The 16,040-nt window shown below is 41.3% G+C and overlaps 1 protein-coding gene across 5 annotated transcripts in view; it reads left to right on the plus strand.

The window, feature by feature from the left end:
* map4k5 (mitogen-activated protein kinase kinase kinase kinase 5) overlaps positions 1-16,040 on the plus strand; it is a 51,640-nt gene that overhangs the window by 13,768 nt on the left and 21,832 nt on the right. For 2 of the 5 annotated variants that reach the window (XM_080413223.1, XM_080413224.1), the window contains exons 4-18: positions 1,460-1,550; positions 3,030-3,094; positions 3,248-3,303; positions 3,388-3,435; positions 5,057-5,099; positions 5,211-5,283; positions 7,246-7,377; positions 7,814-7,876; positions 8,564-8,645; positions 9,994-10,110; positions 12,802-12,880; positions 13,628-13,699; positions 14,838-14,896; positions 15,077-15,144; positions 15,806-15,844. In XM_080413223.1, coding sequence (XP_080269349.1) covers positions 1,460-1,550; positions 3,030-3,094; positions 3,248-3,303; positions 3,388-3,435; positions 5,057-5,099; positions 5,211-5,283; positions 7,246-7,377; positions 7,814-7,876; positions 8,564-8,645; positions 9,994-10,110; positions 12,802-12,880; positions 13,628-13,699; positions 14,838-14,896; positions 15,077-15,144; positions 15,806-15,844 — 1,087 coding nt within the window. The remainder of the gene's footprint in view (positions 1-1,459; positions 1,551-3,029; positions 3,095-3,247; positions 3,304-3,387; positions 3,436-5,056; positions 5,100-5,210; positions 5,284-7,245; positions 7,378-7,813; positions 7,877-8,563; positions 8,646-9,993; positions 10,111-12,801; positions 12,881-13,627; positions 13,700-14,837; positions 14,897-15,076; positions 15,145-15,805; positions 15,845-16,040) is intronic. The other 3 variants (XM_080413225.1, XM_080413226.1, XM_080413227.1) reach the window with 3 other exon arrangements.

Consider the following 16,040-nt stretch of genomic DNA (forward strand, 5'->3'; position numbering starts at 1 on the left):
ACAGCCTCCATCTGGACTGCTCGGATAGTAGAGCTACCCGCACCGCTGCGTGTTCGAACCAATCAGTGGCTGCTAGGGGCGGGATAATCCAATCACCTGCCAAGTTGCTTGGAAAAAAAACGGACCTCCCCTTCATCGATTGTGCTACCGAGATCCCAGATGGAAGTAGCCTGTGAAACCAATGTGACGCAAGCTTCTTCCATCTGGCAGAGTCAGGTTAGCGTTGCCCTGGTAGAGTGCAAATCTCGACCAGGAGGCATGCCATAATAACTGATGCAGTTACATTTCAACCTACAGCTGTTAAAGAGTAGTGTAGCATGTGATTACAATAGTTCAAATCACGAGGACATCGAGTGTCTGAACAATCACACACAATGTTTGTTCTGAACTTTGTTCGGCTAGTTAAAAAAATCTTAATCTTGAAGATGTAAGAACTGCCTGCCGAAGTTCTTAATGATGCCATTTTGTTCTTATTGACCTACCTGGCCTAACAGGTTCTTGTTTGGTTGGAGTATGCTACAGTAGTATCAGTCCATAACTATTAGTTTTGGTGGATGCTTTGCCAATCATTTGCGCTCTAACTCTGTAAAAGGGGCTTAAGACAGCTCAGACTGAATTGAATATGCGCAGACATTAAGACTTGTAATTTGGAGGTTTTGAGTTATCTTGTCACGTTTATGAATGTTTTGGTGTTACTGTAATCTAACTTGGGCTTGCACTGCCAAATTTGCATGTCTGTGATTGTGTAGTTCTGGTCCTCCATAGCCTGGTGAAACACTTATAGATAAAATTTAATATATTTTTTTCGATGATCCCAAGAAACTGGCATTGCCAGCATGGGAGATGAAGCGTTGTTCAGCCATCTACAGGGCAAAAAACATGCTATTCTCTCTCCCTGCCAGTGCTATGAGATCACCACCGGTTATCAAAACGTCCAACTCCCAACAGTTCTTCCAGCAAAATAATTTGCATAACTTGCTGGAATGGCAATGGGAGAGACCATTTTAACATGCCCTCTTTGGCAGCAAATGTTCTGGTATTGCCTGATAAGCGACCGTTTTCATTTGTTTATTTTCTAACGGTATAGTACTTTAAACTAAAGCTACAACAAGTAGAAGTCTTATAAGAAATCATAATCTGTTTTGAAAAAGTATGGCATTTTTATTTGGGAAAAGGGCAAGCAAATGGGAAAAGGACATAGCAAATATGTAACTATTTTGTAAGCAAAGAGAGATGACTCATGACCTAAATTTGCTTTCAACTGAAGGTTGGAATCATGGAAAGCAATCCTTTTGCAAGAATGTGTTATCTTCTTTGCATAAGGCTGTATAAAGTTTTATAATAAAACTTCTCATTACAATCATATATTTAAATTAACATCTAGTGCTAATGCTGTTTGTGTTCTCTCTCTCTCTCTCTCTCGCTCTGTCTGTCTGTCTGTCTCTCTCTGTGCTTCCAGGGGATGACTTTTCCATCATACAGCAGGAAATCTTCATGGTGAAGGAATGCATGCACCAAAACATTGTGGCCTACTTTGGGAGCTACCTGTGGTAAGAGCCAGCACTGAATACCACCAACCCTTTGTCTGTCATTTGATACTTGATATTTCCCGACTCTTAAGGGATCGCAAAAACAATTATTCAAGAGAGAAAATATATAGGAAGAATACTCAAAGTAAAAAAAAAACTTGGCCAGGTCACCGCAAACAACACAAATAACTAAACAAAGAAAACGCATTTATTTCCCCACTTAATAATAATAATGATTTTACCTATTTCATCCCTCGTGGGAAATTCCGTTTTCCGCTTCTCCCAGCTGAGTGCTTCTCAAATGTGCGCAGGGAGCAGTTAGGGGTTATGTGTCTTGCTCAGGGACACCTCGACACATTGCCGGGGCCGGGAATTGAACCTGGGACCTTTTGCATCCCAGGCGCCGGTGGGCTCTCTACCCATTGAACTATGGCAGCCCAACCTCCTTTCAGTGCCAAAATTGTAAGATATAAAGAACCATTGCCTGCCTAACTCGCATGACTTGCTTAATTAATTCAGAATCAGAATCAGTTTTATTGTCACATCACAGGTTTACAAGGTAAAAAAGTGGGTGAAATTCTTTTTTGTACATCGTTCCCATCGCAACGTTAGTTTCCATAGAAAGAAGAGGGGGGGGGAGAAGAAGAGGGTGGGGGGTAAGTGGGAAGGAGATCAAAACAAGAGAGCAACAGAAGGCCAGACAAGTTATCTACATATTTACAAATTACCTGAGATAATAAAAATTGGTCACGCCGGTGAGTTAGTGCCCACGCATGTGAAAGTATGACTACAGCAAAGGTAGCAATAGGACTGACAGACTGGTGCTGACTAGGCTGGCGAGGCCTGTTGGTACCAGGATGCAACACTCAGGTTTTTTAGTGGAGGTTTTTCTTGACTGGAACCTGGAGAGGAAGTACGGCTGGTACGCCCACCGTTCCCCAATGACTTCCAGCAGGTTTAACTGGAATACGAGTCTCTGATCTGCTTTATACGGTCATTAGTCAGGAGAGGCGCTCGTCTTATCGCAGCAGCAGGTCCTGTACAGTCTACTGAATACACAAGACATAAAATGCTACTTAAATCATGGTGGTTATTGCACAAACCAACCCGCCATGCAGCAGTGAAAAAAACACGACCAAAAGAGGCAAAAAAGCCTTTTACATGGGGAATTTCCCGAGATGCTTTCAGACTGGTTTCCTGATTACGTGATAAATTGCTTGCACGTGTAGCTAAAAGGTGACAAGCTGGCATAGGTCTCATTGAAACACTGTGGCAATTCTGGCAAAGAATATCTTACTTATTTTGGCCATTTGGATGTGATCAAGATAACTGTAACTCTTACATTTCTGTCATGTGGTAAATCAAGAAACATGTCTGTAGATGCGATAGATATCATTTTCCACATATGCTATGTTACTTATGAAACTACCTTGCTGTATAACTGTAAATAATCCGTTTGGCACAATGACCTAACTGTCTCACCTTTTGTTCTTCTGTCAGTCGAGAGAAGCTGTGGATATGTATGGAGTATTGTGGTGGAGGATCTCTGCAGGATATCTATCATGGTGAGATATTACAGAACTTATTTCATCATTATTAGCCAGTTTCGCCATTTATTATTGCATCCACTGAAAATCATCTGAGAAAGTGTGTGTGTGTGTGTGTGTGTGTGTGTGTGTGTGTGTGTGTGTGTGTGTGTGTGTGTGTGTTTGTTACAGTTACTGGGCCTCTGTCAGAGCTTCAGATTGCCTATATGTGCAGAGAGACCATACAGGTAATTCCACTTATGTTATTCTTGGAGAACATTCCAAAGCTGAATTTAGGTTGATCTATAACGTGCCAATCATTTCCTCATCAGGGCTTGGGATATCTACACACCAAGGGCAAGATGCATCGTGACATCAAGGTACTACACCTTTTCAACTTCTATTTTATTTCTATTCAATTTGTATTTATCCCTGGTTCATTTTGATGAGAAAAAAAGAACCTCTCTCAAGGGAGACCTGGCCAAGACCGCAGAAGAACATTCAGTTCCTGACAGAACAATAAAAAAAAAATCATGAGTAATAGATGGTTTGAGAGAGAGCAAGAGATAAAGAAGAATAACTTTTGGGGGGGGTGGAGGAATAGTAGCACAGTCGTTGCACAGTCAATATCACCATAAATATCACAGTTAGCCTGTCGTAAAACAAACCGAGACGCCTGTTTTTTTGGCTTGTGCAGCGTGACCGAAAAGGTGTGAACTGAAGTGACAGGAAAGGGGTCAAGGGGGGACAAGATTGCATGGGTGCATCATGTGACCAATGCCGTCACCAGGCAGTTTAGAGGCTCGAGCAGAATGTCAGATGGCGTTTGCCTGGTGCTGTTCACACAGCCCCCTAGTCTCTGTCTCTGGTGTTATCGCAGTAGGTCAGGGCTGGGCCTATTATCTCTGCTCAGCTCTACGCAGAGAGCACTTCCTGTTTCCTCTGCTCTCACCGCAGGATGCCAGCAGAGTGTCAGTCAGAGCCAACAGAAACTCAGTCAGTCCTATGCTCACTTACGGCAGTGATACACTGGGCAACGTTTTATGGCCTGTGATGATTAAGAACACCTCACGAGAACGATGTGTTCTCCATCTTCATAGCCCCTAATGTTGCTTAGTTCATTAGCAACATTGCTGGGGATGTAGGGAGTGTCGTTGACACTGTTGGCCGACAAATATTTGAAAAAGACAAATGTGTCGTCGGACAGTGCCTTGTACCTTTAAGTCGCAGGTGCACGTAATTTGTTGTCCTACATTTTAATTGGTGTGGACCAAGCATTGTTTCATGGAAATGGGAACCCTAAAATGTATTTTTTAAAGCTACAATCCATAGATTGTCTGTCATCTCTGAGGTAAAAAAAGTTGTCTGAAGTCGAACTACAATAAAGATGGCCACACATCTAATGGCTGCTCCGCTGCGCCGTCTGCTTCAAATACTGTAACTGACATTTTCAACCAGTCAGTGTCCTACCTGACTTTTGCATTGGAAGAACTCATTGGAAGAGTAGGGAGACCACCTCTAACCACTGCAGATATACTAGTTATTGTAACCGCAGTCTATAACTTTTATGCCCTACCTAGGACTTGAACCAGGGCTCCCATGTGAGAGACCTACCATCTACCACTCAGGCAGCAGGCGATTTATTTTTAAAATAACGTTTTATTCATAAAAATAAGTTAGTGGATCGTAGCTTTAACGTCAATAAATTCAGAGGCGTTCAGTTGTTTACTATTGAGACCTCTTTCCAAAGACATCTTCTGACATTGTGTTTGAGCTCAAATACCTCAATGTCTTCTACTTGTCGTACCATACTTGTCTTTCTTGAGTATGAAACAGCCATAAGTCTTTACAGCCTCTGACTTTACACTCCATTATGTGTCATAATTCTCAAAGTATAAAACCGTGGGTGATTTACACCACAGGCCTCACAGTAATGCCTTTGGGCTCTGAATACCAAGCGGTGCACCAAGAATATATCATTTTCCTTTTTCATTCTAACAGGGAGCCAACATTCTTCTAACTGACAACGGAGATGTGAAGTTAGGTAAGGTGCTGGACAGCATATGAGTCACTGAGGACTTGAACCCTCTCAACACTTCCAGCTATGTGTTTGTGTATTGCATAACCTGAAAAGATCTATCACTCGTTATCGCAGCTGACTTTGGAGTCGCCGCCAAAATAACTGCCACCATTGCCAAAAGGAAGTCCTTCATTGGAACACCCTATTGGTGAGTTTCTCACTCTAATATGTGAATCCATCCACTGTGAAAGGCTAGGTTGAATTGGTTCAGAAACTGTGGCCTTTCCCTTCAATGACTGATATAGGAAAAATAAAAGTAAGTCCACACACTAGAAAATGCTTATATAAAAAAAGTGTATTCGCACCACACGTGAGGTTTTGAGAGTTAGACTCCCAATTTGTGATTATTTGAATAATTTATTAGAAAGTTTGGAAAACGGTACTGACGTATAGTTACAAAAGCTATGCTAAAATGATAACAAAAGCCTGGGGGGGGGCTTGTTTACATTGTGGTCCATTGTACTCTATTCATCATCAAGACAATACGGACATACATTAAATATCAGCAACAACACTAAAAGCCAAAGACTATTTCATCCACGCATTAACCTGATCAATGCTTGGTACCAAAACCAGAACATGCAGATCAAGGTGTGGCTTTGCAACCCATTGCCCATTTTTCTCATCAGTGGGTTTACCAATCTATCTGAATTTGTATACTGCCATTGCCCATTGCCATATACTGTACAGGTTGTGAGTAAGCTGTTTTTTGTTATGTTTTTTTTGTTGCCACATTTAAGCTTATTATATGAAGTGAGGAAGCTATTTTATAATTTGTTTTACTTTTCCCACATTTAAGCTGTTTAATTGCTTTTTAGCCACAGGCTTGTGGTCTGTAGTGGTGATACCATAGCCTGGACTGCCACCATAGGTGGATGGAAATGGGGGGGGGGGGGATTGACTCACGGGGGCGTTCCCATAGCAGTGTTTCCCCTAGGATGAAGTCGTAGCAGCGGTGGGGGATATTTATGTCACAAATTACAGAGAAAAAGCTAGATGCAAAAAAAATTAGTCATGGTGGGCCTGTCTCTAGGCAGAACACAATATGGGCAATATTGAGGCATCTATCTTTTCAAGATGTTCCAAATTAATATTTCACAAATGTTTTTCCTTGCACATTCTAATCAAATGATTACCTTTGATGTAATGTTAAGCTTAATTTTTACTGCATCGCACAACAGTGTTCCTTGCTTGATAAAATTAACAAATGTACAAGGTTTTCTCGTCCGTGGCAAATGACAATCCTGATCAGCGTTGGTTTGCGTCAATGTTGACATCTACCCGCTGCATGCTATTGAGAGAGTGTCGCCTATGACACTCCAGTACATAAACTTCTGTTGCAAATGGAGAATATTAACATAATATTCAAACATTTATTGCCAAACAACTTACAGTTGATTGAAAATTTGCTCATGTGTGCTCAGACTCAACAAGAACAAGAAGAACGTATAAACGTCGCGTAGCGGCGAGATCAAAGGATGCAGCTGTCACCACCCGTCTCCTCTCCGCCCTGTTTGTCTGTCATAAGACATAAGAGGGAGCCGTCTTCCATCGTTAAAAAATGAATAATAATTCACACGTCACCAGCGGCAGTCATATTTTTGCAGTGGCGGGGCACCGCTGCTCAATTCATATTGGGGAAACACTGCATAGCCCATACATACACTCGGACAGTGGGTGGAATTCCCTGGGTATGGACTAGTAAAGACATATTAACCCATTTTGGGCGTGAACCCCTATTTGTACCTTTCAAGACAGGCTTCCTGTTGCTATGTACAGTATATAGAAACTTTTTTTGGTGAGGAAGTTTTTCATAAAACTTAGGTCAGTTTTTAGAATCAGCCCCTAAATGGGTTAAAAGGCTGATCACAGAGCACAGTCCAAAAATAGCTTGGAAAAAGTGGCACAATGTGATGGCAAACCAATAATACTCTGACTGGTCACACCCACCAGCTGAGCATACCACTGCTCAAACTGTTGTATTCATTCTCTCTGTACTGGGGACTGAACCAGCAACGTTAGGAATGCTGGCCAACCTCCCTTCAAATCCTCCCTAACTTCCACCTGTATTGTTGGTGAATAACTGCTGAAATGTTGTGCACCTCCCCAGGATGGCTCCAGAGGTGGCAGCAGTGGAGAAGAATGGGGGCTATAACCAGTTGTGTGACATCTGGGCCGTTGGTATCACCTCCATAGAACTGGCAGAGCTGCAGCCCCCTATGTTCGATCTCCACCCTATGAGGTACAGTTCAGCTTCCTCAGACATGATCAACCAGCACTTCCTTTGCAGATTCGTTGGTTGACGTCCTGCTTTTGTGTTCCCCCGGTGTTTCATCAGGCCTTTGATAACTTTGGTAGCCCTCCTGTGTTAATCGAAAGTATGCTTCATGCTATATTTAACTCTCTGCTAGTCGCACACGTTCTAGGGACGCAAAACATTTCGTCACATCTGGTTTCAAGATGCCATGGCCTTGAGCCTTGCATTATTTACTGTTATTTTCTTATAACATTGCTAATCTAGGAATTGGTTCTTATTTCACTGTTGTGCCAATTTAAAGACACTCGGGATAGACATGATGCCAAAATTGCTAAATGTAAGCCGTGTACATCTCACTGGATTATTACATGTTTGAAAGATTATTTTGTTTGCAACGTTTATTTATAATAAAAACTTTCAGGGCATTGTTTCTGATGTCAAAGAGCAGCTTTCAGCCTCCAAAGCTAAAAGACAAGACCAAGTGGTGAGTACATTAGAGTTTACTGTCTGATGTATTTAACAGTATTACATTGTGCTCTGGATGGTTGTCTTAAAGGGGCATTTCACTTTAAAACACTTCTGGCAGCCATTTTAACGTCTACTCAGGATTTTGTGTGCACCCGAGACAGTTACTTGAATCAAACCTGGTCCGAAAACATTAATGACGGACGAACAATTCGGGGGCAATGTGTAAATGTCATTGACACAACGTGAGGTCGTATTTATTTTTTAACATGCGACAATTTCGCATGAAAAATTAGGGCTCAGTGGGCTAGCTCCTTTAGACTCATTGAAAACTCACATTCTTGGTTCTGGTGACTGATATTGTCCTTCTAATGCGTGAGGGGGCCGTGTTTATTCAATTTCTATTATGAAAAAGAAAACGGGACGTGGGGGCCGTGTTTTCATAATAGTATTCAATTACTGTTATGAAGGGGAAAAAATAGGACGTTTGCTTTCAATGAGTTGCAATGGGTTCATATAGAAAGGGAGCGTGTCTGATGCAATGAATATCAAACATCTAAATATTGAATCAAGCAACTTGAAAACTGTCTGGCGTTCACAGCACACAAAAGCCAGAGAAGACGTTAGAATGATCACAGAAGTGTTTTAAAGGGGAATGCCACTTTAAGGATGACTGCTTCACCCTAAAACTCAACTCTTCCCCCAGGTCCACAGCCTTCCAGAACTTTGTGAAAGTGTCTCTAACGAAGAATCCAAAGAAGAGGCCCACTGCAGAAAAGCTTCTATCAGTAATTAATCTCATTTCTATATATTGATTGATTGAATACTTTGTTAGACAGAAATTTAAACTGCACTAAGTACAGTTAGACATTTGGGCTAAAAGGATAACACAAACTTGAAAAAGTGCTCATCGGAGCACAGGTCTCCGCCAGGTCAGGTAGGTTATTGTGGTCCAGCAATGTTCGGAATTCGCCATTCAGGATCTAATATGAAAAATCGATGGATCCGTCTTGATCACTTGACTATAGAGATAGTGTGTACTGATTTGTGTGATGTTTGGACAAAATTTGTATAGTAATACAAAAAAGTTTTGCAAAAATTGGCCTCCTGGTGGTGCTATAATAGGGGAATGTTAACACATTCCCTGCCAGCTATTAATTAATTAATTATGCAGGGGTTTTTACCTTATATTGACGATCTTTGCAGAGCATAATTTGACAGAAATTGCACGCTGTGTTCATGATTTGAGGCATTTTGTTCAAAACGGAGCACTCCTGCAAACGTTGGAAGCCAATCTTAGCCAATCAGGATGGAATATGAAAATCTGAAAGACCCGTTTTGCTTAATGACTAGAGATACTGTGTACCGATTTGCGTGATGTTTGGACAAAATCTGTAGAAGTACTGTTAATTCTTTTTTGTTGCAAAACTCGGCCTCCTGGTGACGCTATAAGAGGCCCATGTGAAAATTTAGGGCAGAGCTCTGCTCTGGCATCCAGGAAGTGTGAGTGCACAGTTTCGCGGGGATCAAGCCAACGGTGCCGGAGATTAGCTGTTCACAGACGAACACATGGACGGACGGACAGGGTGCAAAACAGTCTCGGCCTGGTGGAGACAAAGTCCTGGGGACTTGTTTCCACTCTGGTCCTATGTCATTGATAATCAGATTAATCACATTCAATTAAGTGAAAAAGTGAATCATAGCAGATTCTTCATTATGTCTGGGTCTATCTGTTCTTGAGAGATTACTATGAGAGAGAATAGTGCACTAATATCCTTCTCTCTAGAGATTTAAGTTATACACCTACAAGTAGTTTGCATGCAGGTGAGAGGCTTGTTATGTCAGGCTATAGTTGAAAACAGTTTTTTTTTATTGATTTTGTGATTTTTTTTATTTTTTATTTCATTTGTGAGATGAGCTGAACCCAAGATATTTTTTTTACAAATTCTTTGAGTTTTTTTGGGGGGGATATGCATGTTCAGCAACAAAAGGCAGTAATTTGTTTCTGTATTACTTTCACTGTGCTATATTTATCACTGTAATTTTACACTTTAATAAAGTTCTGTTTCCTGTGCAAATAAAGTTCTGTTTTACACAAATTAGGGCACATTTGAACCTTGCTTTTATGTCTTGCAGCATGTGTTTGTAGGCCAGACGGGGCTGACCAGGAGACTAGCTGTCGACCTCCTGGACAAGATGAACAACCCAGACAACCACCAACACTTCAGTGAGGTGGATGATGATGACCTGGAGGTAATGTTGAACCAGATAGGAAAGTTGATCTGTTCTTTTGAAAATTAAGGAGGACTTGTTTAATTGAAAGGAAGTTTATAGTATTAACTGCTATGGGCCACCTCAGTGGCTACCAAGACAGGGCTGTGTGTGTCAAATTAATCCCAAACGTTCTAGCTGACTGTGGCTAATCAGCCCTTTCTGTGTACTTTCCTTAACAAAGCCACAAAGTGCTGCACAATTTGAGTATCCAAACAAAGTTTCTATCAAATATTAAACAGAAAGTGTTGCACTGCTTACTCGGTTATCATGCAAAGGTCAAACTAGCAAATTTTGGACCTCAAAATCAAAGTAATTGGAACAGATTTTTTTTTCTTCACAGACCATTTCTATTAACGCATTGAGTGCCATAAATGTAGATCTACATCTTTTTAAAAGAAAAAGTTTTGGGAAAATTCCACAAGATGAAATTTGACTCATCATAATTTTATATGGCTTTTTGACCATAATTGGTGGCCATTTTGGTTTGATACCAATTAAACACATTTCCGCAACTAGGATTTATTAGGACTTTTAGTATGTTGTTCTGGTGACTTCATAAAAATGGTCTGTGAAGAAAAAATGCTTTTACCATAATTTTATGACTTTTTGACAATAATTGGCGGCCATTTTGGATTGATACCAATTAAACATATTTCCGCAACTAGGATTTCTTAGGACTTTTGGTATGTTGTTCTGGTGACTTAACACATTGTGTGCCAGAGGTTTATTAAAATAGGGTACGTTCAGTGCCTGCATATCTTCCATCCACTTACGTTGATACGTTTCGGGCTGTAGAAGCCCCGACGCGGAAGTGCATGTAAACAAAGCGTGCGTGCGAGACGGCGGAGGGTTCCGACTAACGCCTGGAACAATAATATTTCTAACGCGATCCTCCATTGCAGAGTGATCGCCGATCGAAAACGGCTCACTTCCACCACGTTAAAAAGAAATGGAGATATTAAGCTTTTAGTCAAGGAGTTAACATTGGAGCGGCCGACCGGAAGGATTTTTGACATGGATCCACATCCGGCCTCTCCTTCTCAGAGACTCCTTGGATGATCCCAAAGTTTCGTTAGAGCGCCCCACGTATAAAAAAAAACGGTCCAGACCGTTTATGGCACATGACGCATGGATTCTCAAAAACGGTCCGGACCGTTTTTGGCACACAATGTGTTAATAGAAGTGGTCTGTGAAGATAAACAATTCTTTACAATTACTTTGATGTGAAACACTAGTTTGCCTGGAATAAAAAGCCTGCTTAGCAAAATCCAGAAATGTTATTGGAATCCCAACAAAAATGAACAATACGTCCGACAGTCATACGACAGAGCATACACTTTGAAACCGCCTGAACTTGTAATATCAACCCAAGGGTATAAAAACTAGTTTCCATAAGTGTTCAATGCAAATCCTTGCATTGGAGCCATTTTGCAGCAGTTTGTCAATAAAAAAACGAAAGTTGAGCTGGGTTCAGTGTCTTGCCCCAGTGTGTTCTCATGTTCTTCAGCAAGTATTTGCTCCCCCCTCCTTCTCTTCCTGCTTGTCTTGATTTTCTCTCTGCGCATTATTATTCCAACTGGCATCAGCATCCCATCTATGGGGCAGCCAAAGAGGTGGTACCAGCGCTTTTTAAAAGACCATTGTTGCTGTTCTACCCCCATGATACAAGACAAGCAGTCGCACTGTCTTGGCCATGATGAATGAATGAAAAAGGAAAAACCTCAAGGCTATTGACTGCTGGCAGTGGAGCTTGTTCTTTTATACACACAGCATCAGCAGTGCATAATAATGTGACTGTGCATCCATGTTTTTTAGAACTAGCTCTGGGTTATGTCTTTAGTTGATGTACATGCTTCAGGATTTGTTTCTCCTTATTCGCACTGAGGCAGATGTATAATAATTGTGCCAAATAACACTAAGGAATGCAAGTTAGAGTACCTTTACTGAATGTGGAAAAGGTACTCTACCCTTGTATGCCCTTATGAAGAGTGCAATATCTCGGTATATCAAGTCTTATCTTCCATTATTACTCTGATAGCTTGTAATTCAGTTACACACACACACACACACACACACACACATTCACATGAATCTAGAATTCTAGATCCTATTGAGAGTTGTCCTTATTCTGATAAAAGGAGGGTCTCTGAAACAATGAATTAAAATGTTTAATAACAGGATTTAACCGTTACAAAATCCTTGTAAAAAAAGATCTGAGCATACACTTTGACCCAGTCTGCACTTGTAATATCAAGTGATGCCCTGTTATGCATGATTCTAAATGTATAATCCTTTAATCTCTCTTGCACTGAAATGCACTGATGATTTCAGGACTGAGATGCCGCCTGTAATTCAGCAAAGGACCAAGGTTCAGACTTGAAACCTTAGGAGAAAGAAGACATTCCTTTTCATGATTATCTCTCCCATAGAAATCTTCATTGTGCCAGAATATCTTGCCTTTTGCTAATACATTTTAATGCTAACTTATTTCTGAATAACAGAGGGATATTCTGAGTCGTAGCTTGTTAAAGGGCTTAGTGGTTTAATTACAGGGCTCAACAGCTCCAAAACCCTCAAAAACTGCTATTGACCCGGTAGGCACTTATATAAAGTGTGCTGGATCTTGATAGATAATATAAAAATGTTTCTTTGAATCTCTCTTCTCTCCAGCCTCTTTCTGCTGTCAGACACACCATCCGATCCACCAACAAGAATGCCAGGGCGGAGCGGACTCGCTCAGAGATAAATTGTAAGTGAATAAACTCAACTCTTCCGCTCTCGCAATCAACATGCAAAAAAATCAACTCACTGCCTCAACATCAATGACGTCCCGCCCACTCAGGCCTGCCTTGTCCTCTTAAGATTTATGCCAAGCCCCAGCCTGTTGCCTCATTGGTCGCCGCGTAAATCAGTCAAAAGATTGGTTTCCACAGAGAAGTCGGATGGCTTGTCTGTGGGTCATCCTGCTAATCCCCCAGTGCTGGCTTGGCACAGCTCCATTGTGTGAGGTAGCCTGTATTAAAAATAGCCCCCAGGGATTCACTGAAGAGAAAGTGGCTCTAGAGTGGTGCCAGCGTGCAACACATTATGTCACCATCTTGGGTCTTCGCAGAAGACACACAGCGGTCTAATTGTTATGTACCGTATATGTGGATGGGTGGAGTTGTGTTTAAGCAGCAGTTAGTTGTTTTGCGGCTTCTTGTTCTTGTAAAATTTAAAAAAAGTTAAAAATGTTCAATACATTAATTTCAATAGTAGATCATTTGTATCTTACATTGATTTCAGTTCTTTAGGTAACAGGTTTGTGTTTGACTGTGCTGTGCTCAGTAGTTCTAGAGGTAGTTCTGTGTTGTGCTGTGTTGTGTTGAGGTCTGTGCCTTGGGGTAGGTAGACCCTTCATTGTGTGTGTCAGTGAAATGTGTGTATGTTGTATTCGTCCCTGTAATACTTTGTATGTCATGATCATGTGTGACTTCTTTACCCCCTTTGTACAAAGCCAACAATGGGACAGGCCCAGGAAGACCATGCTCAACCCCTAGCTTCACTGAGGGATGCAGGGTTGACCCAGGTCAGTGACAGTGTAGTAAAGACAGCGTGTGTGTGTGTGTGTGTGTATGTGTGTGTGTGTGTGTGTGCGCGCGCGTGCGTAACTCCAAGCTCACACAGAGAACCCCTTATAAATACAGTAGGGTAACATGTTTGTGGATAATAGAATGTTGTGTTTTATAATACAGTACCTTGATGTTACTAAAGTTAGTGCATGGGGAAGTTTCATGCTCTAGCTGTTGGCTAAATTAGTCTTTCTTGCAATGCGTGGTTTCCTGCTGGCTGAAGTTGACTAAAGTTTTGCTTGACTTATCCAACGTCAACAATGTGGGCAACATGTGACGCTGTCATACTTGATGTACAGTAAGTGAGATTGAGAATGTCTCAGCTTCCCTTTATGAAAAGGCCTTACTTGTATATCAGCTTCAGAGAGTCTGGTTGTGACTCACGCAATGCTTTAATCAGTTGGTCAAGTCACTGGTGCACTTCCACATTTTCAGCATACCTCAAGCAACAACAAGCTTGCTTGTGAAATAATTCGGTGTGTTGTAATTCCTAAGCACCATGTTCCCTCGTTAATGAAACGGAGTGGAAAGCTGATTAAATGAGAGCTTTTGCACTGTCAGGTCCGCTGGTTTTCTTTGCCCTGTTCATTCAGCAGGAGCATGTCATGTTTACAATGGACATCGGACAGTGAACCAGCCAACTCCATTGGATCAATTGTTTGACAGTACTTGACCCCATTTCTCAAACTTAAACTCTGAGAAATCTGTATCCCATTGTATATTTCTAATTCATCTCACTCAGACTGGCTCTGGTTACTGTCACTGTGATCTGTTTGTCTTTAACTGTACACATCCTCAAGCTACAGACCAACTATTCAAATGGGTATGTTATGACAGTAGAACCTCCGTTGCCTAGGCAATTACTTTATAATGATTATTAATGTACAACTCATTCTCATTGTTAAGTAACCACATTCATGTTTTTATGTTAAAATAACCAAAACAGTCACCTGTGCGTGTTTGGTACACTTTTAATGTTACTAGTGTATCAGGAAACTGGCTTGGGTGTTTGCTGAAGTGGGGTGCTGATGCCCTCTAGTGCCAAAGCAGTCAATTGAAAACCGTTACTCTGAACACAATTGTTGTCGTCCACAGTTGACAAGATCCAGTTTGAACCTCCACTTCGGAAAGAAACCGAGGCTCACTCTGAAATGGTGATAATCTCCTTTAATTCACTACGATTTGTGTCCAAATGTACCTGTTTAAATCTATACATCCCCCTTTCTCAAGATCTCCTCATGTTTTCATCAGTTTCATCAGTTCATCCCTTGATTTCTTATGGACGCTATTAGGCTGGCAATCATGTTCTTGTGGGTGTTTGTGGTTCTCTGCAGGATGTGAGCAAAGAGAATGACTTCTCTTCCCCCTGGAGCCCCTTTGCTGAGGGAGGAATAACATCCAGGTAAGCCATGGAAACGTTTGTCATGGGAACCATACCTCCTCAATGTCGTTTTGTTTTTAGTATTTTTTTACCAGACTGATTACTGTGCTTCCACATATTCAGCTGGCCACTACAAATATATATTATAAATAACATTTCTTACGTTGATATACATAGTATGTTAAACCAGTGTGAGTTTAATGTGAGTGTGGGTGTAATACTGTTTTCAACTTGTTGTTTACTTTTGTCAGAGGTGTGATTATTCAGGATTTCATGGTCGTTTGAATGTAGAACTCCCAATCAAATCTTATAGCTTATTACTGTCTCCTGTATTTTGGCCTACATGTTTGCTCTCCTAATCAAATTCTTAATTCATATCCATTGCTCACACATAGCTACTGTGTTTTGGATGCTTCTACGACTCACTATGTATAATGTTTTGTCGCTCTACAAACCTGTTTGTGTCGCTCTACACCACTGCTGCCTGTCTCACAGCATGACCTCACGTGTCCATCTGCTGTTTGGAATGTCACTTAAGAGCCTAGAAAGTCTTCCTCACTTGTCCGTGTGCTTTGACTGTTTGCCTGTTTTGTTTCTTTTTTTTTTCTCTTTTTCTCTATCCTCTTACTTTCTTTCTGCCAATCTTTATCTCTCTCTTTGTCACTGTCTTCTCCATTTCAAGGAGCCTTCTCAAAAGCGTTGAGGACGAGTTGTTCCAACGGTAACACTAACACTGTGTCCTGCGGTTCTGCCATCCACTCCACTACCACCCACGCCTTCACTGTTGCTGTGTGTGTGTGTGTGTGTGTGTGTGTGAGAGAGAGAAAGATGAGGTCAGCAGGCTGTTGCTGTACCCTGTTTTGCAGTGAAGTGTGCTGCTGGCAGTGCCCATGAACATAACCCTACTCCTCCACCTT

Source organism: Gymnoscopelus braueri (assembly GCF_963280865.1).
Source record: "Gymnoscopelus braueri genome assembly, chromosome: 19".
NCBI classification, from domain to species: domain Eukaryota; kingdom Metazoa; phylum Chordata; class Actinopteri; order Myctophiformes; family Myctophidae; genus Gymnoscopelus; species Gymnoscopelus braueri.